The 25,143-nt window shown below is 38.3% G+C and overlaps 1 protein-coding gene across 1 annotated transcript in view; it reads left to right on the forward strand.

Annotated features, from left to right (window-relative positions):
- The window catches only part of PDE10A (phosphodiesterase 10A), a 310,755-nt gene that overhangs the window by 182,430 nt on the left and 103,182 nt on the right, over positions 1 to 25,143 (forward strand). Inside the window, exon 3 of the mRNA XM_032651210.1 lies at positions 18,975 to 19,003. Coding sequence (XP_032507101.1) covers positions 18,975 to 19,003 — 29 coding nt within the window. The remainder of the gene's footprint in view (positions 1 to 18,974; positions 19,004 to 25,143) is intronic.

Genomic DNA, 25,143 nt, shown 5'->3' on the forward strand with positions numbered 1-25,143 from the left:
AAGGTTTGGTTATAGATAATAGAAACCCAATCTAATTTAGCTTAAAGAGAAAGAAATGTATTGGGCAACTTAAAAAGCATTGGAAGGGCAGGAGGGGTCAACTCTAGGTGGAGTTACCAAGGCTGCCAGTCCCAGAATTTCACGTCCTCAACTGGGACAGGAAAAATTGCTCCCTTGTCTCCAGGAAGCCCAGAGAGGCAGGAATCTGGTGGCTGTGGATCCACGCTGTCCCTGCTTTCATGCTCCCACTTCACCCCATTCTGAACTCAGTCTCCCATTAGCAGTACATCTGATTAGATGCAAGGAAATCTGACAATGTGCTTTTTCACTTTCCAGCCTGTGCAAAACAGGAAGGAGCTTTCAATGGAGGTTGGAATTATATCTGCCACTATATTTCTTTTAATCTATTTAATGTATTGGGTTATTCCATATAAGACTTTATTTGGAAATAAAACCCTGCCCTGTTAGAAAAAGTTTGGAAACTAGTGATACAAACACCAAAATTTAGATTGTGATATTCAGTGCCAAACACTGTAGATCTTCTGATAACAAGTGGATGGCTCTGCCTGTCCGTAAGCACGTTGATTTGAAGCCCCTAGAATCTGCTGTCATGGCTGCACCTGTGCTCCAGAACCATAGCCAGTGTGTTTAGAGACCTCAGGTTTATTGGGATCATAGTAGAGATGAAGAATATTCAATCATTTATCTCAAATAATGCTGTAATTTGTTTTTAAATTCTAGGTATTTAATACTCTAGCCATGTTTGGTTATTTTTTATAGTGTTAATAGAAAGTCATCGGGCTTCCCTAATGGTGCAGTGGTTAAGAATCCGCCTGCCAATGCACAGGTTCTTCCCTGGTCCGGGAAGATCCCACATGCCGCGGAGCAACTAAGCCCGTGCGCCACAACTACTGAGCCTGTGCTCTAGAGCCCGCGAGCCACAACTACCGAAACCCACATGCCACAACTACTGAAGCCCGCGCGCCTAGAGCCCGTGCTTCACAACAGGAGAAGCCACCGCGGTAAGAAGGCCGCGCATCGCATCAAAGAGTAGCCCCTGCTCGCCGCAACTGGAGAAAGCCCCCACGCAGCAACGAAGACCCAACGCAGCCAAAAATAAAAATAAATAAATTTATTAAGAAAAAGACATCATAGTGTTGGTCTCTAATGCATTTTTCTATTTTGCGGTTTTTTACTGAAGTATAGTTGCTGTACAATATTGTATCGGTTGCAGGTGTTCAATATGGTGACTCACAATTTTTAAAGGTTATCCTCCACTTATAGTTGTTATAAAATATTGGCTCTATTCCCCGTGTTGCACAGTATATCCTTGTAGCTTATTTTATACCTCATAGTTTCTACCTCTAATGCATTTTAATTTAGGAATGTGACCTCTTGTCTCTGCTTAGTGGTTATCTTCTCGAACTTCCAAAATAATATTCTAAAAAATTATTTCTCCCTGGGCTATACTTGTTCTACTGATCTCTACTCCATAGGATTCTGGAATTATTCTGTTATCAGTTCTTTCATCAATTTCCAGAGAACTACAGACACAGCATTTTTTAATTCAACAGTCTTTTCTGCAGATAAGTGCTTGATTCACTTTTATAATTGATTATTATTAATGGATGCTGAAGAATAATGAATTTCATCACAATATTTTAGCCTTCCTTGTAGAAGTACAGCAGCAAGATTGCTTTGGGTGTGCAGAAGAAAATATAATTTTGTTTTCTTTATCTGATTTTATGCTGCTTATGGATTACATTTCCTACTGGTAGAAAACATAATCTCAGCGATTGAAGGTCTCAGTTACTTCTGCTCTAAAGCCTACTTTTTTGCATTAACTTGGTCTCTTTTGGAACTTGGTATTCTCCATACTTAGTCTTAGATAAGTACCTAGGACTAGCATTATCAGAAGGTGCCAGACTGTTTTCCGAAGTGGCTGTGTGAGAGTTCCAGTTTGGGACAGCTTCTTCCTAAATTTTCTTTCTTCTCTCTGACAGTTGGGCACGTAGGGAAACTAGGAAACGAGGCAGTGATGGTGAGCAGCCTTTGACCCTTTAACACCGTCCTCCTGGGCTCTGCTGAGCTCACTGCTCAGGCGCTCAGGCTAACGTGATGCAGGGCCTGTTAATTCCCGGGGAAGCGGGACAGGGCTTCAGCTGCCTGCCGGCCCTCCGCGTGGACTCCTGCTGCTGCCGTCAGGCCCCGAAACCCACACCGAGTTCCCAGCGACCCATGGCTGGAGCAGCTTTGTCCCTCCCCGTGGGAGTCCCTCGGCTTGCTGCCTGTGCCCTCGCGTTCTCAAGTGTGGCTGCTGAACGCCTACAGGGTGCTTTGAGGCGGGCTTGAGGGAAAGGAATGATGTGGGTCAGGTTGCGAGGTTCGCAGTCAATATGGAGGAGTAACTTAGAGGCTGGGGACGGTGGGAGAATGGAGGGAATGCAGGACACGTTAACGTTCCCTCCCCGCCCCCAGTGCCCCCAGCCAGCACTGAAGTGTAGGGCTGGAGGATGTTCTAGACAAGATGGTATCCTGAATGGTCCTGGCGCCCTCTGCACGAGGAGCGAAAGCCTAGGGCGAGTCATGCTTTCCTGTTCAATCAGCTTTATTAAGGCAGGATTACATACAATAAATCTGACCAATTTTAAGTATGCAGGTCAGTGAGTTTTCGGGAATGTATTGTGTCATGTAACCATCAGCATTGCTGTCACCCCAGAAAGTCCCATGTGCCTCTTCGCAGCCGAGCTCCCCTGCCTCATCCCTGTCTAGTCTCTGGCAGCCTCTCAGCTGCCTTTGTCCTGTTTACGGAGTTTCACATGAATGGAGTCATACAATAAGCAGTATTCGCGTCTGGTTTGTCTCACTTGGCGTAATGCTTTTCAGACTCGTGTCTGTGGTGTGTATCAGTGCTCTGTTCATTTCCGCTGCTCAGTAATATTCCTTTATTTGGATGTATGACACTTTTAGCAATTTATAAATTTCCAGTTACTTCACATTCTTTCCTTTTAACTTTACCATCCTAATGGGTATGTGATGGTATCTCATTGTAGTTGAGTTTGCATTTCCCAAACAACTAAAGATGGTGAGCATTTTTTTTTTTCAGTGAGCTTACTTGCCATTTCCATGTCTTCTTTTGTGAAGCATCTATTCAAATATTTTGCCCATTTTAAAATTGGAGATATTTGTCATCTTAATATTGAGTTGTAATATTACTTTGTATACTCCGGACACAAGTCCTTTATTAGATATATAATATTATGTATCTCCTAGACTGTGGCTGTTCTTTTTTTTTTTCCCCAGCAGTGTCTTTTGAAGAGCCAATGTGTTTAATTCTGATAAAGTCTGTTTTATCAATTTTTTCTTTTAGGATTTTTTTTCCTAATCCAAGAAATAAATTAACTCAAGATTTTCTTTCATGTGTTACAGTTTTCACTCTTTTGTATATGTCATTTCAACTTCGTTCATTTCAAGTTAATTTTCCTATGTGGTGTGAGATAAGGGTCAAGAGTTTTTATTTTGTTTTGTTTTTCTATATGAATATCCATTTATTACAGCAACATTTGTTAAAAAAGATTATTTTTTCTCCAGTGAATAAAACTTTGGAAGCTTTGTTGAAAAATCGCATATATCCATATGTTTATTTCTGGATTCTCTATTTTGGTTCATTATCTACATATCTGTCATTAGGTTGTTTCCATCACACTATTTTATTTTTGTTTCCAGCTTTATTGAGGTATAATTGACAAAATTGTATGTGCTTAAAGGGCACAACATCAACATCACTAATCATCAGGGAGGTACAAATAGAAGCCTATTAGGGAGTCTGTTACCAAAAGACAAGAGATAAATGCCAGTGAGGATGTGGGGAAAAGCACCGTGCAGTTGTGATTAATACAGCTTTATGGGAAGCCTTAGAACGCAGTGTAGCTTCTACAACTTCCTTATTTTTCAGAATTGACTTGGCTTCTCTGGGTCATTTGCCTTATCATGTAACAGGGTATCTTCCTCTATTTAGGAGTTAAATTTCTCTGATCTTGAATCTTGTGACCTTACTGAATTCACTTATTTATTCTAGTAGTGGTTTTTTGGTGTGTTTTGTCTTGTTTTGCAGATTCCTTAGGACTGTCTACCTAGGTTATCATGTCATCTGTGAATAAAGACTTTTTTCCTTTCAGATCTGTATACCATATATAATATTTATATTATATGTAATATAAATTATATAACACACACTTTTTTGTCTTATTTTTCTGACTAGAACCTTCAGTACAATGCCTAATAGGGGTGGTGAGAGAAGATATTCTTGCCTTCCTCCCCATCTTAAGGAGGAAGCATTTGGTCTTTCACCATTAGGTACAATGGTACCTGTAGATTTTTCACAGATGCTCTTTATCAGGTTAAAGAAATCCGCTTAAATTCCTAATCTGCAGTGAGCTTTTATCCTGAAAGAGCACTGATTTTTTTTCAAATATTTTATCTCTGAGATCACAGTCTTTTTGCTGCCTGGTTGCCACTGTCTAAAAACATTCGTTTCATGCATTTTGTCTGGTTTTCTAGTTGTTGATGATTGGAAGGCCATTTCTGTTTCAGTTAATCCTTCATGAGCAAACGTGGAATATTATTTTAATACTATAACTAATGTCACCCATATCAAACTTCAGACAAAGTGAAAATGAATGTTCAGTGATTCATTGCTATAAACTGCTGTTACTTTTAAATTAAGTAAAAAGTCTTAATACAGAATTATTGACAAGTCATTACTTCTTAACTGATACCAGAAATGTTGAAGAAATAGGGTTGTGGTAACAAGAAAGAGTCAATATGCTAAAAATTGTAGACAATTAAATTCTTTGTTCAGTTCTAGTATTTTTTTGTTAGTGTCTCAAAAACATGAAGTATTTGCCTTGTTTCTTTGTTTTATTCCTTTGGTTGGTATCAATAATAAATAAAATGTATGTCCAATATAAACGTACATATTCTTAGAGAATAAGCAATTTTCAGACAGAGCTGTACTTCGTATAGGGCCATCCTCACCCCCATGGTTCAGCTGCCCACTCCCCTGCTAAGACCCCTTTGCTCCCACTGGCCTGAGCAGACTCTGTCCCTGAGGGTGTTTCCCTTCTTGGCCTGTCGGCTGGTCTGAAGCAGAAAGAGAACTGCTCACAAACGTCAGCTTTCTGCAGTTTTTTTTTTTTTTTTTTTTTTTTTTTAGCAAAATGAGACTTTAAAAGTTTTACCGTTTTCAGTGTCACATACTGCAGAATAAATAGAGTGAATATGAAGTAACTTCAGAGAAAAATAATAAAGCCCCTACTTTAATTTTTCCTCTGAACAGTTTTAGATTAGAACTTCCAAGATATACAGATTAAGTTAGCAGTAATTAGGCTATAACAGACAATAGTAACAAAAACATCTTCAATCAAAAGTAAAGTAAAAGATTTGCACAGAACTAAAGACTTTTGTATCACAATTTCCAATTTATTTTATTTATCTTATTCATGTTATTACAATTCAAAATGATATGATTGAGTCAGTAAAATTTAAACCTTTTACTGAGTTCTTAATGTTTATCATCTATTTAGGCCCAGGATCATCTCCTGTTTTCATATCGGTTAAGATCTCTGGCTAGAGGCTCTTCAGTGGGGCTAATGGCAGACTCTGGGAGGGCTCACACCAAGGAGTACTTCCCAGAACTTCTGCTCCCAGTGTCCTTGTCCCCATGGTGAGACACAGCCGTCCCCCGCCTCTACAGGAGACCCTCCAGCACTAGCAGCCATGTTGCTGACAGGATTTTGGTGCTCCAGCCGGGTGTCAGGCTTGAACCTCTGAAGTGGGAGAGCCAAGTTCAGGACATTGGACCACCAGAGACCTCCCGGTCCCATGTAATATCAATGAGATATTATCAGAGCTCTCCCAAGGATCTCCATCTCAATGCTAAGACCCAGCTCCACTCAACGACCAGCAAGCTACAGTGCTGGACACCCTATGCCAAACAACTAGCAAGACAGGAACACAACCCCACCTGTTAGCAGAGAGGCTACCTAAAGTCATAATAAGTTCACAGACAGCCCAAAACACACCACCGGACGCGGTCTTGCCCACCAGAAAGACAAGATCCAGCCTCATCCACCAGAACACAGGCACTAGTCTCCTCCACCAGGAAGCCTACACAACCCACTGAACCAACATTAGCCAGTGGGGGCAGACACCAAAAACAATGGGAACTATGAACCAGCAGCCTGCGAAAAGGAGACTCCAAACACAGTAAGTTAAGCAAAATGAGAAGACAGAGAAACACACAGCAGATGAAGGAGCAAGGTAAAAACCCACCAGACCAAACAAATGAAGAGAAAATAGGCAGTCTACCTGAAAAAGAATTCAGAGTACTCATAGTACAGAGATCCAAAATCTTGGAAATAGAAAGGAGAAAATACAAGAAACATTTAACAAGGACCCAGAAGAACTAAAGAACAAACAAATAATGATGAACAACACAATAAATGCAATTAAATTATTCTCTGGAAGGAATCAATAGCAGAATAACTGAGGCAGAAGAATAGATAAGTGACCTGGAAGATAAAATAGTGGAAATAAGTACCGCAGAGCAGAATAAAGAAAAAAGAATGAAAAGAATTGAGGACAGTCTCAGAGACCTCTGGGACATCATTAACCTCACCAACATTCCAATTATAGGGGTTCCAGAAGAAGAAGAGAAAAAGAAAGGGACTGAGAAAATATTTGAAGAGATTATAGATGAAAACTTCCCTAATATGGAAAAGGAAATAGTCAATCAAGTCCAGGAAGCACAGAGAGTCCCATACAGGATAAATCCAAGGAGAAACACGCCAAGACACATATTGATCAAACTATCAAAAATTAAATACAAAGAAAAAATATTAAAAGCAGCAAGGGAAAAGCAACAAATAACATACAAGGCAATCCCCATAAGGTTAACAGCTGATCTTTCAGCAGAAACCCTGCAAGCCAGAAGGGATTGGCAGGACATATTTAAAGTGATGAAAGGGAAAAACCTACAACCAAGATTACTCTACCCAGCAAGGATCTCATTCAGATTCAATAGAGAAATTAAAATCTTTGTAGACGAGCAAAAGCTAAGAGAATTCAGGACCACCAAACCAGCTCTACAACAAATGCTAAAGGAACTTCTCTAGGCAGGAAACACAAGAGAAGGAAAAAACCTACAATAACAAACCCCAAATAATTAAGAAAATGGTAATAGGAACACACATATTGATAACTACCTTAAATGTAAATGGATTAAGTGCTCCAACCAAAAGACATAGACTGGCTGAATGGATACAAAAACAAGACCTGTATATATGCTGTCTACAAGAGACCCACTTCAGACCTAGGGACACACACAGACTGAAAGTGAGGGGATGGAAAAAGATATTCCATGCAAATGGAAATCCAAAGAAAGCTGGAGTAGCAATTCTCATATCAAACAAAATAGTCTTTAAAATAAAGAGTATTACAAGAAACAAAGAAGGACACTACATAGTGATCAAGGGATCAATCCAAGAAGATATAACAGTTGTAAATATTTATTCACCCAACACAGGAGCACCTCAAGATATAAGGCAAATGCTAACAGCCATAAAAGGGGAAATCGACAGTAACACAATCTTAGTAGGGGACGTTAACACCCCACTTTCACCAATGAACAGATCGTCCAAAATGAAAATAAATAAGGAAGCACAAGCTGTAAACAATGTGTTAAACAAGATGGACTTAATTGATATTTATAGGACATTCCAGTCAAAAATAACAGAATACACTTTCTTCTCAAGTGCTCATGGAACATTCTCCAGGATAGATCATACCTTGGTTCACAAATCAAGCCTTGGTAAATTTAGGAAACTTGAAATTGTATCAAGTATCTTTTCTGACCACAATACTATGAGACAAGATATCAATTACAGGAAAAAATCTGTAAGAAATAAAAAGACATGGAGCCTAAACAATTCACTACTAAATGACCAAGAGGTCACTGAAGATATCAAAGAGGAAATCAAAAAACTACCTAGAAACAAATGACAATGCAAACGCAATGACCTAAAACCTATGGGATGCAGCAAAAGCAGTTCTAAGAAGGAAGATTATAGCAATGCAATCCTACCTCAAGGAACAAGAAAAATCTCAAACAAACAACCTAACCTTACACCTAAAGCAATTAGAGAAAGAACAAAAATACCCCAAGGTTAGCTGAAGGGAAGAAATCATAAAGATCAGATCAGAAATAAATGAAAAAGAAATGAAGGAAAAGATAGCAAAGATCAATAAAACTAAAAGCTGGATCTTTGAGAAGATAAACAAAATTGATAAACCATTAGCCAGATTCATCAAGAGAAAAAAGGAGAAGACTCAAATCAATAGAATTAGAAACAAAAACGGAGAAGTAACAAATGACCCTGCAGAAATAGAAAGGATCATGAGAGATTACTACAAGCAACTATGTGCCAATAAAATTGACAACCTGGAAGAAATGGGCAAATTCTTAGAAAAGCACAACTTTCCGAGACTGAACCAGGGAGAAATAGAAAATATAAACAGACCAATCACAAGCACTGAAATTGAAGCTGTGATTAAAAATCTTCCAACAAACAAAAGCCCAGGACCAGATGGCTTCACAGGCGAATTCTATCAAACATTTAGAGAAGAGCTAACACCTATCCTTCTCAAACTCTTCCAAAATATAGCAGAGGGAGGACCACTCACAAACTCATTCTACGAGGCCACCATCACCCTGATACCAAAACCAGACAAAGATGTCACAAAGAAAGAAAACTACAGGCCAATATCACTGATGAACATAGATGCAAAAATCCTGAACAAAATACTAGCAAACAGGATCCAACAGCACATTAAATGGATCATACACCATGATCAAGTGGGGTTTATCCCAGGAATACAAGGTTTCTTCAATATATGCAAATCAATCAATGTGATACACCATATTAACAAATTGAAGGAGAAAAACCATATGATCATCTCAATAGATGCAGAAAAAGCTTTTGACAAAATTCAACACCCATTTGTCAAAAAAACCCTCCAGAAAGTAGGCATAGAGGGAACTTACCTCAACATAATAAAGGCCATATATGACAAACCTGCAGCCCACATTATTCTCAATGGTGAAAAACTGAAACCATTTCCACTAAGATCAGGAACAAGGCAAGGTTGCCGACTCTCACTGCTATTATTCAACATAGTTTTGGAAGTTTTAACCACAGCAATCAGGGAAGAAAAAGAAATAAAAGGAATCCAAATCAGAAAAGAAGAAGTAAAACTGTCACTGTTTGAAGATGACACGATACTATACATAGAGAATCCTAAAGATGCTACCAAAAAACTTCTAGAGCTAATCACTGAATTTGGTAAAGTAGCAGGATACAAAGTTAATGCACAGAAATCTCTTGCATTCCTATACACTAATGATGAAAAATCTGAAAGAGAAATTAAGGAAACACTCTCATTTACCATTGCGAAAAAAACAGTAAAATACCTAGGAATAAAGCTACCTAAGGAGACAAAAGACCTGTATGCAGAAAACTATAAGACACTGATGAAAGAAATTAAAGATGATACCAACAGATGGAGAGATACACCATGTTCTTGGATTGGAAGAATCGACATTGTGAAAATGACTCTACTACCCAAAGCAATCTACAGATTCAGTGCAAGTCCTATCAAACTACCAATGGCATTTTTCACAGAACTAGAACAAAAAATTTCGCTATCTGTATGGTAACACAAAAGACCCCGAATAGCCAAAGCAATCTTGAGAAATTAAAATGGAGCTGGAGGAATCAGGTTCCCTAACCTCAGACTATACTACAAAATGACAGTAATCAAGACAGTATGGTACTGGCACAAAAACAGAAATATAGATCAATGGAACAGGATAGAAAGCCCAGAGATAAACCACACACATATGGTCACCTTATCTTTGATAAAGGAGGCAGGAATGTACAGTGGAGAAAGGACAGCCTCTTCAATAAGTGGTTCCGGGAAAACTGGACAGCTACATGTAAAAGAATGAAATTAGAACACTCCCTAACACCATACACAAAAATAAACTCAAAATGGATTAACGGCCTAAATGTAAGGCCAGGCACTATAAAACCCTTAGAGGAAAACATAGGAAGAACACTCTATGACATAAATCACAGCAAGATCCTTTTTGACCCACCTCCTATAGAAATGGAAATAAAAAAAAACATAAACAAATGGGACCTAATGAAACTTCAAAGCTTTTGCACAGCAAAGGAAACCATAAACAAGACGAATAGAAAACTCTGAGAATGGGGGGAAGTATTTGCAAACGAAGCAACTGACGAAGGATTAATCTCCAAAATTTACAAGCAGCTCATGCAGTTCAATATCAAGAAAACAAACAACGGAATCCAAAAATGGGCTGAAAACCTATATAGACATTTCTCCAAAGAAGATATACAGATGGCCAAGAAGCACATGAAGAGCTGCTCAACATCACTAATCATTAGAGAAATGCTAATCAAAACTAAAATGAGGTATCACCTCACACCCATCAGAATGGCCATCACCAAAAAATCTACAAACAATAAATGCTGGAGAGGGTGTGGAGAAAAGGGAACACTCTTGCACTGCTGGTGGGAATGTGAATTGGTTCAGCCACTATGGAGAACAGTATGGAGGTTCCTTAATAAACTACAAATAGAACTACCATATGACCCAGCAATCCCACTCCTGGGCATATACCCTGAGAAAACCATAATTCAAAAAGAGTCAGGTACCAAAATGTTCATTGCAGCTCTATTTACAATAGCCAGGACATGGAAGCCACCTAAGTGTCCATCGACAGACGAATGGTTAAAGAAGATGTGGCACATATATACAATGGAATATTACTCAGCCATAAAAAGAAACTAAATTGAGTTCTTTGTAGTGAGGCAGATGGACCTAGAGACTGTCATACAGAGTGAAGTAAGTCAGAAAGAGAAAAACAAATACCGTATGCTAACACATATATGTGGAACCCAAAAAAAAAAAAAAGAAAACTGGTTTTGAAGAACCTAGGGGCAGGACAGGAATAAAGACGCAGACATAGAGAATGATCTTGAGGACACAGGGAGGGGGAAGGGTAAGCTGGGATGAAGTGAGAGAGTGGCATGGACATATATACACTACCAAATGTAAAATAGGTAGCTAGGGGCAAGCAGCTGCATAGCACAGGGAGATCAGCTTGGTGCTTTGTGACCCCCGAGAGTGGTGGGATAGTGAGCGCGGGAGGGAGACACAATGAGGAGGAAATATGAGGATATATGTATATGTATAGCTGATTCACTTTGTTATACAGCAGAAACTAACACACCATTGTAAAGCAATTATACTCCAATAAAGATGTTAAAAGGAAAAAAAGATCTCTGTTGACATAGCAGTGTGTGATGTCCAAATTTCATGGAATCTTGTATGCTCCAGAGAATTTGGGAAATCTAGAGGTGATCAATACATTCTGGGATTTTTTTCCCTATCCTCAGAAAACTCCTAGACCATGTAGACTTTGATGCTAAGCCCTTTTTTGTTGATTATTTTTATAAATATGATAAGAAAGCTTTGGATTTCTCATATCCCCACATCCTCAATATTGAAGCATCATTATAAAGATATGTTTTTAAAGGCACAAAATATTGTAAGAGTTTTAGGAAGCCTCAATAATTTTTTATTTATAATTTTTACCTGTCATGTATTATAATAAATTTTTAAGTTCCTTAGCTGTTTCTAAATAGTTACTTGAAACTATGAATTTTGGAAGACATTATTGAGTATAGAACTTCCCATGCTAAAAGGTGACTAATTCTCCAAATGGTAACAGAGTTTACATTTAATTACTTTGGTTTCTTCTGTCAGAATGATAGAATTGCTTCTCTATTTCAACAGCTCACATGTTATCAATTGAGAAACTAAGGTCAGCTCTGCCATTTGCCTCTGGGAGAGATGTTGCTCAGGTTGCTAATGGTGAACCTTACAGTGAGTTATTGCTCACAAACATGATACCAAAGCAGAGTTCAAAGACACAGAATCCACACAGCTCCAGGACATTTAGAGATAGCTAAGTTCTATAACGCAACATATAGAAATGGAGAGAAACATAGTAAGTGATTGTTTAATGATACATAATGATTGTTTAATGATAACTTTGCTTCTCTCTATATATATATACTTATAAGTATAAGGAAGGTACTTTGTAAGTTATTACATTATATACAGAAGACCACCTGAAATTCACGCAATGCCTTTTTAAGCCATCACTTTTCATTTATAGAATTGGAAAGCTTCATGGACTAACTCTCACTAGGAATGGTCTCCTTCTGTTTATATAGAAATAAATGCAAAGAATAGACTACGATGGGGTGCGCTAGAAAATGTGATTCTGTAAGTTACTGAAAATCGTTACAGTCCTTCAGGGAAAAATATAATTTTTCCTGTTTTGTGATATAGCTTGTAAACTTATTATTTCCTCCCCCCCCCTTTTTGACCAAGACTACAATAAGTATATAGTTCTTTATACTGTCCAATTATTTAGTGATTTGTAGATTATTTCATGTTTCCTCATCAGTAACTGCAAAATAGAGGGTTTATTGGCAAAAATCAATCAATCTGGTACTTCAGGTCTTGGTTACATGGCTCATATTCTTCCATAAATTCCTGGTTTTTAGCGTTAGAAAATTGAAGTAAGAAGCATAAGAAAAGTGAAGTGATTTGAGCACTATGTTTAATAGTTAGGCCACGAGATTTTAAACCGTTGGCAAAGGTGACAATCTCCTAATGTTTTCCCACAACGTTGCTGTCTGTATGCAAAAGACTCTATATCTTAACCATTTAAGAATCATTTTTTGAGACGCCTCCCCTCCCCCCCCCAGTGATGTAAAAGAAATGTTAGACGTGGTCTCTTGCCTCCAAGAACTTGTATTCAGTGAAGAAGTTAAGTCATTCGTATGTATATAGTTATCCACACAAAGCAGAATGTAGTCAATGCCAGGTTGAAGGCGGAGAAAGAAAAGTGCAATTTTTTGAGAGCCCGCTCTGTGCAAAAACGTTATGTACGTTATCTCACCTGATCCCAGCACCTCCTGAAGTGGCCTCATTTTATACGTGTGAGATGACCAAGTTTGGAAGGTCAAGGAGCCCGTGTATGGTTTGTAAGTGAAGCTGAGAGTTGAAAACAGATCTCTTTGGACTCTAAGCCTATCTTCTTTTTTAATGTAGCACTCTGCTCTCCTCACAGGAAAGGAGTGTGTAAGAATTCTGAGGGAAGATATATAGTGGGCCTGTGTGCTTTTGAGAGGGCCTCAGAGACAAGATACAAATTGAGCTGAGTCTTGAGAGACTTCAATGTGTGGGAAGAGGGAGGAATCAACTTTGAGGAAACAGCAGGCACACTCATGCCTCAGTGTTTTTGCTCAGGCCGATCCCTCTGCATGGAATGCTTTTCCCTTTTCCTTGGATGCTTTTATAGCCCATCCCCTGGAGGAGGTCTTCTCTAACCACACTTTCCTCTGCAACCTGCCCCCAGCCACTCCCCCCTTGCTTTCTGATCCTTCTTAACCTGGTCTATTTTGTTACCACTTCCAGCTTGCTGTATAATTTAGTTATTTATCATGTTCATGGACCATCTCCTGCCTTTAGAATAAAGCTTCAGGAGGACAGGGCTTACTGTCTTTTTTTGTTCTCAGATATATTGTAGGCACCGAGGGTAGTGCCAGGAACTTAGTTATTGAGTAGGTGCTCAAAAAATACTTCTTGTTGGAAGGTATGAAGATTTTGAGTTAAGAGTGAGCAAAGCATATTTGGGGCTCTAGTAAGACCAGTTGAGTCCTGTCGTTACAGATTCCAGTTGGAAAAATAGAACCAAATTGTGAGGACTTGAATCCTAAGCAAAGGGATTAGTTTATTTTTGGTAGGAATCGGAGAGCTTTCTGAAGATTTTAATTTAAATAATGATGTATTGATTTAATGATATGAAAGTAATATCCTATTAACATTTTATTACATTTCCTTCGTTTCCTTTCCTCATTTCCTTTTGAGGGCTTTCTGTTTCACCTGGTAAAATTGGCTTAATCAATAGGGAAATAAACTGTCTCACATACGAAGAAGCCTTTAGGTAAGGCAGTCTTCAAGGTTGGCTGATTAAATGGGTTAGAAATGTCTCCAGAGATCCAGCTTTTCTCTCTTTCCTCTCCCCCAGCTGCCCTCTCCTTCTGCCCAATGCTCTGTGCCTGCCTCCCCTTCTCCTCTGTTGCCCTTGCTGGGTTATTGTTTGGGGTTGACTCCTCTCATGACTGCAAGGTGGCTCCTGCCACCAACTAGGGCCAAAGGCTGCCTTTTTGTTTGCTCTCAAAGCCATGGAATTTAAGTCCTCCCCTTTGGTATGACTGAGCCAACTGAGACATTTATTCAGTATCTGGCACGTATTAGACATCTGATAGATATTTGTGGATTGAGTCGTTAAGATTGCATTGTTAGAAGACACATAGCTGTCTTTAGACAAGCTCCGTAGCTGTGCCAGAAATGGCTGGAGGAGGCTGAATGGAGCCACACCAGCTCCTAAGAGACGGAAGTTTGTATAAAAGATGGCTGGTTTATTGATTTTCATGGGAAATACGTATTTCCCACAAGGAGAAGACAAGTCAAGTATGCTCCATTTACATTATCTGCAGAGACTGCAAGGCAAAGTGAGATGGATAATCTTGAAGGACTGAGGTGCAGTGACATCTCTGCAATGATCCCCAAGTTCTCTATCTTGTGGTCACTGTTTCTCCTCTCTGGATACATAGTATCAATGGGTGACTTCTTAGACTTCTTTTCTTACGCTACAGGGTGAGCACTGAAAGCCGAGAACTTAACCGTGGAAGATTTAGTCCAAATAACTGTATATTGTACTTCAAGGAAATGATAATCGATCTAAAAAGTTTTCTTTTTAACAATATTAAAACACATTTATACATGTATAAATTATACACGATCATAATTGTTTTCATTTCAGACTTGTAACATGATATACTGAAGAAAAAATAATTTGTAATTGAAACCAATTTGTGTGTCTATGTATATAATTTATAAAATGTGTATGTGTTTACATACACTTATAGATTAAATACATATACCTATATTTTAACATAACCAAATCATGGACAATTTTTCATGTCAATAAATAAACATTCATCAACATTTTTAGCAGCTGCAGTCTTGGATTATGTTGAACCTGTTTTCTTTATTGTAAAAAAAATGTATTCTTTTTCAGTAGGAAGATTTTAAAAGATCAACAAAGAATAAAAATACTTAAGGGTCATAAGAATCAATCAAAACTCTTTAATGCTTGGTTTTAAATGGATCTTTTTTAGATCTATAATAACTTATTAAACTTATTTTGTTATTCTATTTGTTATTTTTCTTTATCACATTTTGTTTTTCTTTAATGGTATTCACTTTTGTCTATAGTTTTCATGGCTCAAATAGTAAGAAAATTTAATAATTTCTTATTGATTCTAAAAAATATGAGTTTTAGTGGAATTTTTGTCTACTCTGTATTTCTGGAGCTCTTACTTCAAAGCTAAACACCAGAGTAAAGACGAATATTAGAAGCAGACACAGAACTTTAAATCAGTCATCATAATGTAAATTCCTTTAAGTTCCACTTATAAATTTGGATTCATTCCTGAAATCCCATTTCATATAAGAAATATCAAAATTGATCACAAAAAACAACGTACAAATATGTGCACAGTTATAAGGATTTATAAAATATTCCAAATTAAGTACTTGCTGAAAGATGTACTTACTAAGAAATCCTCCAGGGGATTTTTTGTTGCATGAGCTATTCTTCCTAAGGCTTTAAAAAATTATTAAAACGATGCTTACATTGAAGACGGTTTCTTTTTTAAAAAAAAAATAAATTTCTCTTTAACAAGCATCAATATTCCCTTTCTGAAATTATTTAAAATTTTTTCTTGTTTATTCTTCCCACTAGAATTTAAGCTTCTTGAGAACAGGGATAAATGCCTGGCACATAATGGATCCATAGTACACATTTCTTGAATAAACAAATGTTTACAGAACCCTAATGCCACATAAAAATTAGCGTCTGCTGTTGCTAACATTTTTGTTGCTAATCTGATGCTCATGAAGGACTCAAAATCTCCCATCCGTGGCAATTTCCTTCTTTTCCATGATTGCCTGTCCCTTCACTTTTAAGTGAGCTTCATTCCTGAACCATGTGAAATGCCACTCAGACAGTTTAGCTGGGAGTACGTGTTGGAGGTGTACAGAGATGTTCCAGAGTTGTGGGTTCTTAGGAATCATTCTAAGTTGTGGTCTCTTAACCTTACATTGAAAATGTTTTTGTGGAAAAAATTATTTTTCAGTATCAAATTATATTGATAAGATGTTGTCTCACTTCAGGCTTATAAGGTGGCAAAAGAAGCCAGACACCTTGCCAAAAAGTAAGACAGCAAGTGACTGGCCATGTGGGCTTCTGACCGCAGTGCACGCTCTGAGCCACTAGCTGTGCCACCTCTGCTATTCGGTCATCCTGTCCTCTCCATTGTGGACGGGAAAGTGAATGGATTGTCTGCAACATGCTGAAACTTGCCTTGGGCAAGAGAGTTCAACAAAATGAGAATTCCAAGCATAGGAAATAGGAAGGAAGCTTCCCTTATCCTAACAAATTCACTGGACCCATTAATTTCCTCAGCTAAAAGACCATGTTCCCTAAACGTAATGGACTTGACATTCATTTAACAAAAATTGTTTGGCTTCTAAGTTAGAGGAAGAGATAGATGATTTATTTCTAAATCTGTACATAAGGTGAAAAATCCAGAAATGTTATAGGTAGCATTTTTCTTTCAAATACTCTGTCCATAAAGCAAGAAAAAAATTGGTTTTTACAAATACTTATCAGTAGAGTTTCTTATGCACACTCAAGTTTGAGAAGCACTAAGCAAAACTAAAGGAAGAAACAAAGGGGACATTTATGTACAGATGTCTGGACACTCGAGCTCTTCTTCCTTTGAACTAACTTTCAGATGGTACTGATGACTGGAGAGTGGAAGGTGCCAAAGGGTCACAGCTTGAAAACTCCATTCAGTCCCACAGTAAACTTGTTCACACAGCTGCTGCTTTCCTTTGCATGTTTTAATCAACCTTGAATTTTCAACCCTGTTCATTGAATTTCTTAGATAAAAATAAAAAAATTTAAAACATATATGCCTCTACAACTTTATAATCTGTTAATAAATTTGTTGTGATGATTAAATCGAAGAGTCCCATCTTCAGAGAGGTTTAGAAAAGAATAAGAGGTTAGGAGTTAAAGAATAAATGAAAATGTTTCTATGATGTGACTTCAGTGTATAAGGTAAAATAAATGTTTTTCCTATAACATGGTTACATTCTTAGGGAAATCAGATGCAATGCTCAAACCGTTATGGAACAATTATAAGAAAAATATATAAGCAAGTATGTATTAATACAGTAATACAAAAAAATAGGAACTGCTTATTGAACGCTTACTATCTGTTAGTCCCAAGCTTGCTAATTTTGAAAAGGTTCCCAGGTAAAGGCAACATGCAGCAAGTTTTGAAGTCTAATTTACTTTAAATTATGAAGCATCCAAGGGGCATGATAGATGGGATATTTTTGAAAGATAAACTGGGTGGGTGAGTGTGTGTGTGTGTGTGTGTGTGTGTGTGTGTGTGTGTGTGTGTGTGTAGGCATGATTGCCAGGGCAGATATTGGATTCAGGGATCAGCTTAAAGGTTACTGGTTGATAGGTGATTTGGAACTAGACTTAATGTTATTTGTGGAAATGGATGGTAAGCAGTAAATCTGAGAAAGATAAGAAAAAAGAGGAAACAAAAGGACTCAGTGGTTTAGTTAATAAGAATATTGAAGGAGAAAGAAGAATCACAGCCCTGTCTGGGCTTGTGAACTTTGTCAGTGTTGAGATAGGTTAGGCTGTGCTTTTTGGTGATGTAGAATACATTAGAAATCTGCTGTGTTAAGTGTGTGCTGGTGGTGGTAGTTAGAGAGGGTTTGGTTGCTAAACAAGACACAAGATAGCAACAGCATGAAATTAAAGGCTGCCTCCATGTGAGCGGTCTGGAGAGGCCCAGCTCCGGTCACCCTTCCTCTGGAAGGGCCATATCAACACCTTTTCTCTGGGTCAGAGCCAGTTTCTGGGCATGGGATACTCTTAACCAGTGGACCTAAAGTGGAGTCTTGGACAGTTTGTTTCTTGTACCCTGCTGGTGGACACAGGCATATTCTTGCCCTGTAGCCAGATTCGTGGGGAGAGCCCTTCAGAGGGCCTCAACTAGACCAGGTCAGTCCATGAGTCTGATTTTACTAGTAAAGAATGCTGACATGCTGGTACAACCCCCCCCCCCACCCCCGCCAACTCCTGGGATCCATGGTACAAAGCAGCACCATTAATAGGTGTGTTTCATGCCTTAACCAGGGTGCCATGCAGGCACATGTCTTATTTCAGCAAATAAGAAATGCTGCAAATAACCCTCACAGCACAAGTGTCAGTGACCATTTGAGATATTCATGTGGGTTGTGTCATTTAGAATATTGCAAATATTACAAACCCTTTCTAGGTACGTGTATTTGACAAACCACAGTGTAGCCATATTTGCAGGTACTACCATTTTAGAATCTCTAAAAAGGTAATCTTGAAAACGACTGGCAAACTGTTGTGTGATTTCATTTCCCTCCAAAATTAATACATACATCTAGCTCTAAACTTACTGTTTAACTTTTATAGAGTTTTAAAACCAAATTCCTAGATTTCACAAGCGGAGGCATTGCAAATAGCCTTCTAGTTTATTGAGCGTGAATGACGTGTTCTGTATTTCAGAAACTACTCAGACTTTCTAACTGTATTTTTTCTCCCTTCCTTCTCCATCCCCCAGATGAATCATCCCCTAAGGAAGTCAGCAGGGTAAGTAACGTGAATGTCATTTTTGGTACCACAATATAGGAAACAAATCCTTTTGTATATTTTCAGTGCTCTAACGTGTTTTAAGTGTTAGAAGAATAATTACAAAAAGTGAGTGCCCTCTCCAACGTATCACTCATCAGCATGGAGTAAACCCAGTGAGGAGAGAGGTGTGAAATTGGAGGCCTCAAACTGAATACAGCTAACAGATGCGTTCCATTTGGCCTGCACAGGCTTATGGAGTTTTCTGAATTTTTGGCCAACATTTAGATATTGAGAGAGTGCATATTAAGATTGGATTTCTGGCTTCTCTTGAAAAACCATAAGATAAGGCAGCACTGACACCGAGTTCCCATGTGGCGACGGAATGCTCAGGCCGCTTCCTCACCGTCCCCTGCTCAGTGGCTTTGCACGTGTGCTACCGGGCTGACCCTGCCTTTAAGTTCATGTACCTTCTTTCTGGGAGAACAAAGGTGACTACTCGTGAGTTGAAGATGTGACATTCTTCAGTACTTTTAGAAATACTAAATGCACCGTTCTCACGTTCAGGAGAAATACTTAGTGTTAAAGTTATGAGACTTAAATTTAAAAGCTTATGGGAAATGAGTATTGAGAGCATTTTAGCATGCCATGTTTAATGCTACAAAATTATAATTCTGTAATTACAAATGAAAAAGAATCTTAACTATATATCCTGTTTACAGATAAAGATCTTAAAATGTGGATTCAATGTTGAAAATAATCAGAATTGTATCTGATGCAACCTTATGTAAGAGATCACTCTTTATCATAAGATATAAACTGAAGTACTGCTGTTAGGATCACATATATAGATCTATTCCTTTATTTTTGATTATCTGTAGAAAGGAATCTTTAAAATGACCAGGACCATCGTTGGAGACTGGGCAGAATTCCTTCTGTCCCTAGCAACCTAACAGACTCTTAAGGGTTCTGTAAGTCTCAGGGTTTTCCTGGGTACATGCACTATTAACTTCACATTTACAGGGTTCACACCTGGAAAGTTCCCAAGACTGAGTGCTTCGAGGTATATCAGGGGGCAGAGGGATCAGCCTGGAATTTTTACAGCTACTGAGAGCAGCAGAAATGGCTGAAAAGGCATGTTTGAGGATAAAAGAAGATTCTCACAAGTGGACCTGGGCAGTCAGAAGATACTGGGGTGTCGATATTGGCAAAGCTACTATCTCAGATCTCTGAGATAGTACCAGGTGTCTGTAAAACCAGGACAGTAGGAAAAAAAACTACAACTTACTCATCAATATTCTCGTTTTAGAATAACTTTAGTTTATAGGGAACCCCTGACCTCAATTTAACATTTATAGCCTTCAGAAGATTTTAGACATTGTTGTTGTTTTTGAGAGAAGTGGGAAAAGAGATGCCCAAAAAGGTGGTTTCAACCCACCCCGTGTTTTCCTTACACCCTGTTCTGCTGCCCTTCTGATACCTTGCTTATTTCAATATACTAACTCTATCCACCTGTTTGGTGGAACTCGCCCTTCGCCTCCAGGGTCCCCCAGTTTAAAGATTTTGTGCCATACTGTCTGTCATAACTGATTTTGTTACTGCAGCTCACTCTTTCAATTATAAGCCAGGTTCTCTTTGGGGAGAACAGCTATATAGACAAGGAGTAGACTTTTTAATTGAATGCATTTCTATATATTATAGTTATGCAAAATATCGCCACAAGACATCTTGGATTCAGATTGCCACCTACTTCTTACTATGCCAGTGCCTTCTTCCGGGTGAAGAGAGAAGAGATGCAGGCAATACCACACACTATCTTTAAGCCCATTAGAAATGATGATAAACTATACATAGTCATTTTTTCTTTGCTATTATTTTATAAAATTCTTTTACTTTATACCAAATTTGGAGAAAATGCAATTCCCGGTGAGAAATGATAATTATATGAACTGATAACCTAGAATAGTATCAGTTGCTAGGATCTTTAAAAGTTGTTTTTTTTTGTTTTTTTTTTTTCTGAATATACCCCAGATCTTGGTCAGTTCTGATACATAGAATTTGCATTATAAAATAGTATACCAATGTTTTAAGTTAAAATTAAGCTTTAGAAATCCTAGTGCAAACTTTTGGTAAATGGTGACTGGCCACAGGGCACATCCATTGTCAAAAGCACGCTCTTGAGTGACGCAGGTTCTTACCCCTCCGGGCAGTTCCGGTTATTGTGACATACTTTCTCACTCAGCGCCAAACAATCTCTCTTTAATTGCCATCTACTAGTATTGTTTTGACTTCTGTAGCAGCTCAAAAAAGGCTATACCCCCTACTCCATACGAGAGCTCTTTAATTAGAGGGACTGTGTTCTGTCTTTCCCGGTGAGACACACTCACTTAAAATAATTTTTTTTCCCCGTTGGCCTCCTTAGGGTCTGGGTTGACATTCTCTGGACAAAGTATGCATTATTAACACATTTTTTAGAAGGTGGAAGGCAGTGCCATGACATTATAGACCAACTGTGGCTTGACCCTGATAAGACGAGGTGGGCCAGGTAGCCCTCAGACACTATGTATCTGTAATAGGGTTTAGGGAGAATTAGCTTTTCCAAGAAACTATAGGACATTTCTGGTTATTGATCCAGAAATGGAAGATGTTTTTTCCATGAAGTCAAGTCAGATCTATAAGTCTGAAGCCCTTTCTCCGTCCCCTCTTTCTTCCTCTCTTTCTCCTTCCATCCCTCCCTCTCTCCGTGTCTTCCTCCTTACCTGCCATTCCATAGACAAGTATTTCTTGGGCATTTATATGCCAGGCACTGTTCTAGGTTTTAGGGACACAGTGCAAAACAGTATTCCAGTTATCATAGTGTGGAAGGTGGTGGTGGAGACAGTTGCAAGTTTTTTTTTTAAATTTTTATATATCAGGCAGTGATAAATATTATGATAAGTACATAGAAGAATAAGGCAGAATGAGCTGATAGAGAGTGGTGGTGGATTAGGAGCGGTCGTAACTGTAGAGACAAAGCCAGGACAGAGGATGTGGTGCTAGGGGTGTGAGTGAGGGTAATTGAGGAAATATTATGGGAGAGGAAGGAGGGAACCATGCTGAGAGCTGCGGGAAGAGCACTCCAGGCAGACGGCACAGCAAGTGCAAGGGCCCAGAGGCAGGAAGGTTCGCGTCACAGAAGGAGGTCATCTGGGCCAGAACTGAATGAGTGCAGGAAAGAGCCCTGGTCAGAGAGGTTGAGGCAGGAGGGGATCTAGAGGGATGTGGTAGCTGTCATATCTGTGTCATCTGTTTTCATCTAGTCAGCAAAGTTAATCTTTTATTTCACTATTATTGTTGCTGTTGTTGTTAAGTGGTTCCAGCTTCTGACAGGAAGAGAGAGAGAAAACAAGATAAGAAGAGTATTTGGGTCCTGAGTGCTAGAATATGACAAATTTAGCCAGGTCTAGAACTCGTGGGTACTTTGTCGCTCAAAATGCTGTAGACGTGTTTCATTATATTCTAATTTTTATATAGCAGTTTTAGTCTTATGAAATATGTCCTGAGGAAAAACACTGATTCGAGGCTACTTGGTCAAAGGACACAAATATTTTATGACAATTAATATACATTGTTAAGTTTTTTTTATCAAATTATTGTTTCATTTTAACCCAGTTTGATTAGCAATTATATCTCTTCTTGTGTAAATGACATGCCACTATTTTAATATATTTTTTAAAGCAAATAAACATATTGCCATATGTTAACTATGTTTCTTTTTGTGTGAATTGCATCTCTATGTCTTTTGCGTGTGATACATTCAAAAGAACTTCTCTGGTATAGTGTAAATCACACTTAGATTTGAATTTCTACTTTGCCACTCTTCATCTGGGTGACCTTTTAAAAAAATAACTTTTAAAAGGCTCAAATGTAAAATGGGGACAAAATCTACCAAACCTAAGGTATGCAATAGGATGAAAATTTATATTCTTATATTCATTTCTAGAACACCAAAAATAAACTTTTTAAAAGCAGAGGGAATTAATGAAAAGAAATTAATGGCCCACAATTTAAAATACAGGCTTGATTAATAATGAAAAATATATTTTCTTAAATAGATCAATAAAATAGGCTGTGTTTGGCAATCTATTCAAGAAATAAGAAAATAACAAATATTAAGGAATTCGAAAGGAAAGGTAACTATAGTATAGGCAACAGGGCGATTATTACTAATTTAATAAGGAATAGTAGATACTAATGCATTTGAAAAATTAGATGTAATGGGAAATTTTAAGGAAATTTTAAATTATTAAAATTGATTGAAAAAGAGTTAAGAAACCTAAATATGTTGTTAACCAACGAAAAAAAACTGAGAAGTTATTAAAAGACCCCCTAAAATGGCATGATGCCCAAAAGCGTTTACTGGATAATTCCACCAAACATACAAAAGGAGAAAATTCCTACATAATATAAAGTATGTATTTCCAAAGCTAAGAAAATAACTTATCTCACTCAAGACAGAATTTTATTCCTAAAACAAAAATTAGAGCATTATACAAAATAGAAAAAGTATTGACCAGTTTTACTAGTGCAAACGTAAGTGCAGAAATCTTAATAAATTCGGCAGCATTTTCGTTGCCGAGGGCGGTGGCAGGTAGAAGGCTAGTGCAGTAATCCTGGTGAGAGATGAAGATGGCTAGACCCGACTGATGATGGAGGTGGGGAGAAGTGTTTGGATTCGGTAGACTGAATTCTACGTATATTTGGAAAGTAGAGTGAACAAGAACTGCCGATTAATCAGACGTCTGGTATAAAAAAAGACAAAAAAGAGCAATGATCGCATCGAGGTTTTGCCTGAGCAGATGGAAGGGTGAGTTGCTATTACTTAGATGGGAGTGTTTGCCAGAGGGGCAGGTCAAGGTGTGTGTGGAGGAGGGGTAAACAGAGGTCACTACTGGGTGCTTAGTCTTAGATGTGCTAAGTCTGAGATACCTAGTAGATTTCTAAATAGAGATGTTAAGTAGTTGGCTGGATATATTTAAGTCTGGAGTATAGGGAAATGATCTGGATTAGAGATATAACTCTGAGAAGTCTTAATAATATGGACAAGTTAAGAATCATCAGCGTGTAGGATGGTGTGTAGAGTGGTGAGGCTGCATGAGGTCACCTAGGAAGTGCGCGTGGTTTGAGAAGAGAGGATAAAAGCCAAAGGCCAGCCCTGGCACAGAACATTTAGAAGTCTGAGATGGGAGGAGGACCTACGGAGACTGAAAAGAGGTGTCCAAGGGGCAAGAGGAGGACCAGGGGTGTGTGCATCCTGGCAAGGAGGAGAAATTATGTCAAGACAGAGAGAATGATCACCGGTGTGTTAAATGCTGCCTGTATTTCAAGGGTAATGGAGCCTGAGAGTTGACAACTGGATTTGGCAATGTGGAGTCATTGGTGACTTAAGTAAGAGCTGTTTTACTGGAGATATTAGGTTGAGTTTGAGAGAGAGAGAGAGAGAAGGAGAGGGAGGGAAAGGGAGAGGAAGAAGAGAAATTGTAGGCAGCAAATATAGACAATTGTTTTACGGAGTCTTGCCTTAAAAGAGAGAAGAGAAATAGGGTGGTAGCTAAATAGGGAGTTGAGATATTTTTCTTGAGATATAATTGACACATAATCTTTCGTTAGTTTCAGGTATACAACATAATGATTCAATATATGTGCATAGTGTGAAATTATCCTCACAATAGGTCTAGTTAACATCCACCACCACACATAGTTATAAAGGTCTTTTTCCTGTGGTGAGAACTGTAAGATTTACTCCCTTCAGCAAGTTTCAAATATCCAATACAGTCTTATTAATTATAGTCACGATGCTGTGCGTTGTATCCCCAGAACTTACTTATTTTATAACTGAATGTTTGTATCTTTTGACCACTTTCCACTCTCCACCCCTGAGATATTTTCTTTTTAAAATGTTTGGTTTGTCTTTTTAAAAATGGGATAAATGACAACAGAAATACACTAATGGAAATAATACAGTAGAGAAGAGAAAACGTGATGATTTGGGACAGGGGGCAAGTTGGTTGCTGCACAGCCCTTGAGTGCCCAAGGGGCCTCACCCACCTTCGGCAGCCTCCCCAGGACACATCAAGTCTTTTCCTTGGCAACTAATTCCCATTTACTCACTTTCAATTTCT

Source organism: Phocoena sinus, chromosome 12 (genome assembly GCF_008692025.1).
Source record: "Phocoena sinus isolate mPhoSin1 chromosome 12, mPhoSin1.pri, whole genome shotgun sequence".
Classification (NCBI taxonomy): Eukaryota; Metazoa; Chordata; class Mammalia; order Artiodactyla; family Phocoenidae; genus Phocoena; species Phocoena sinus.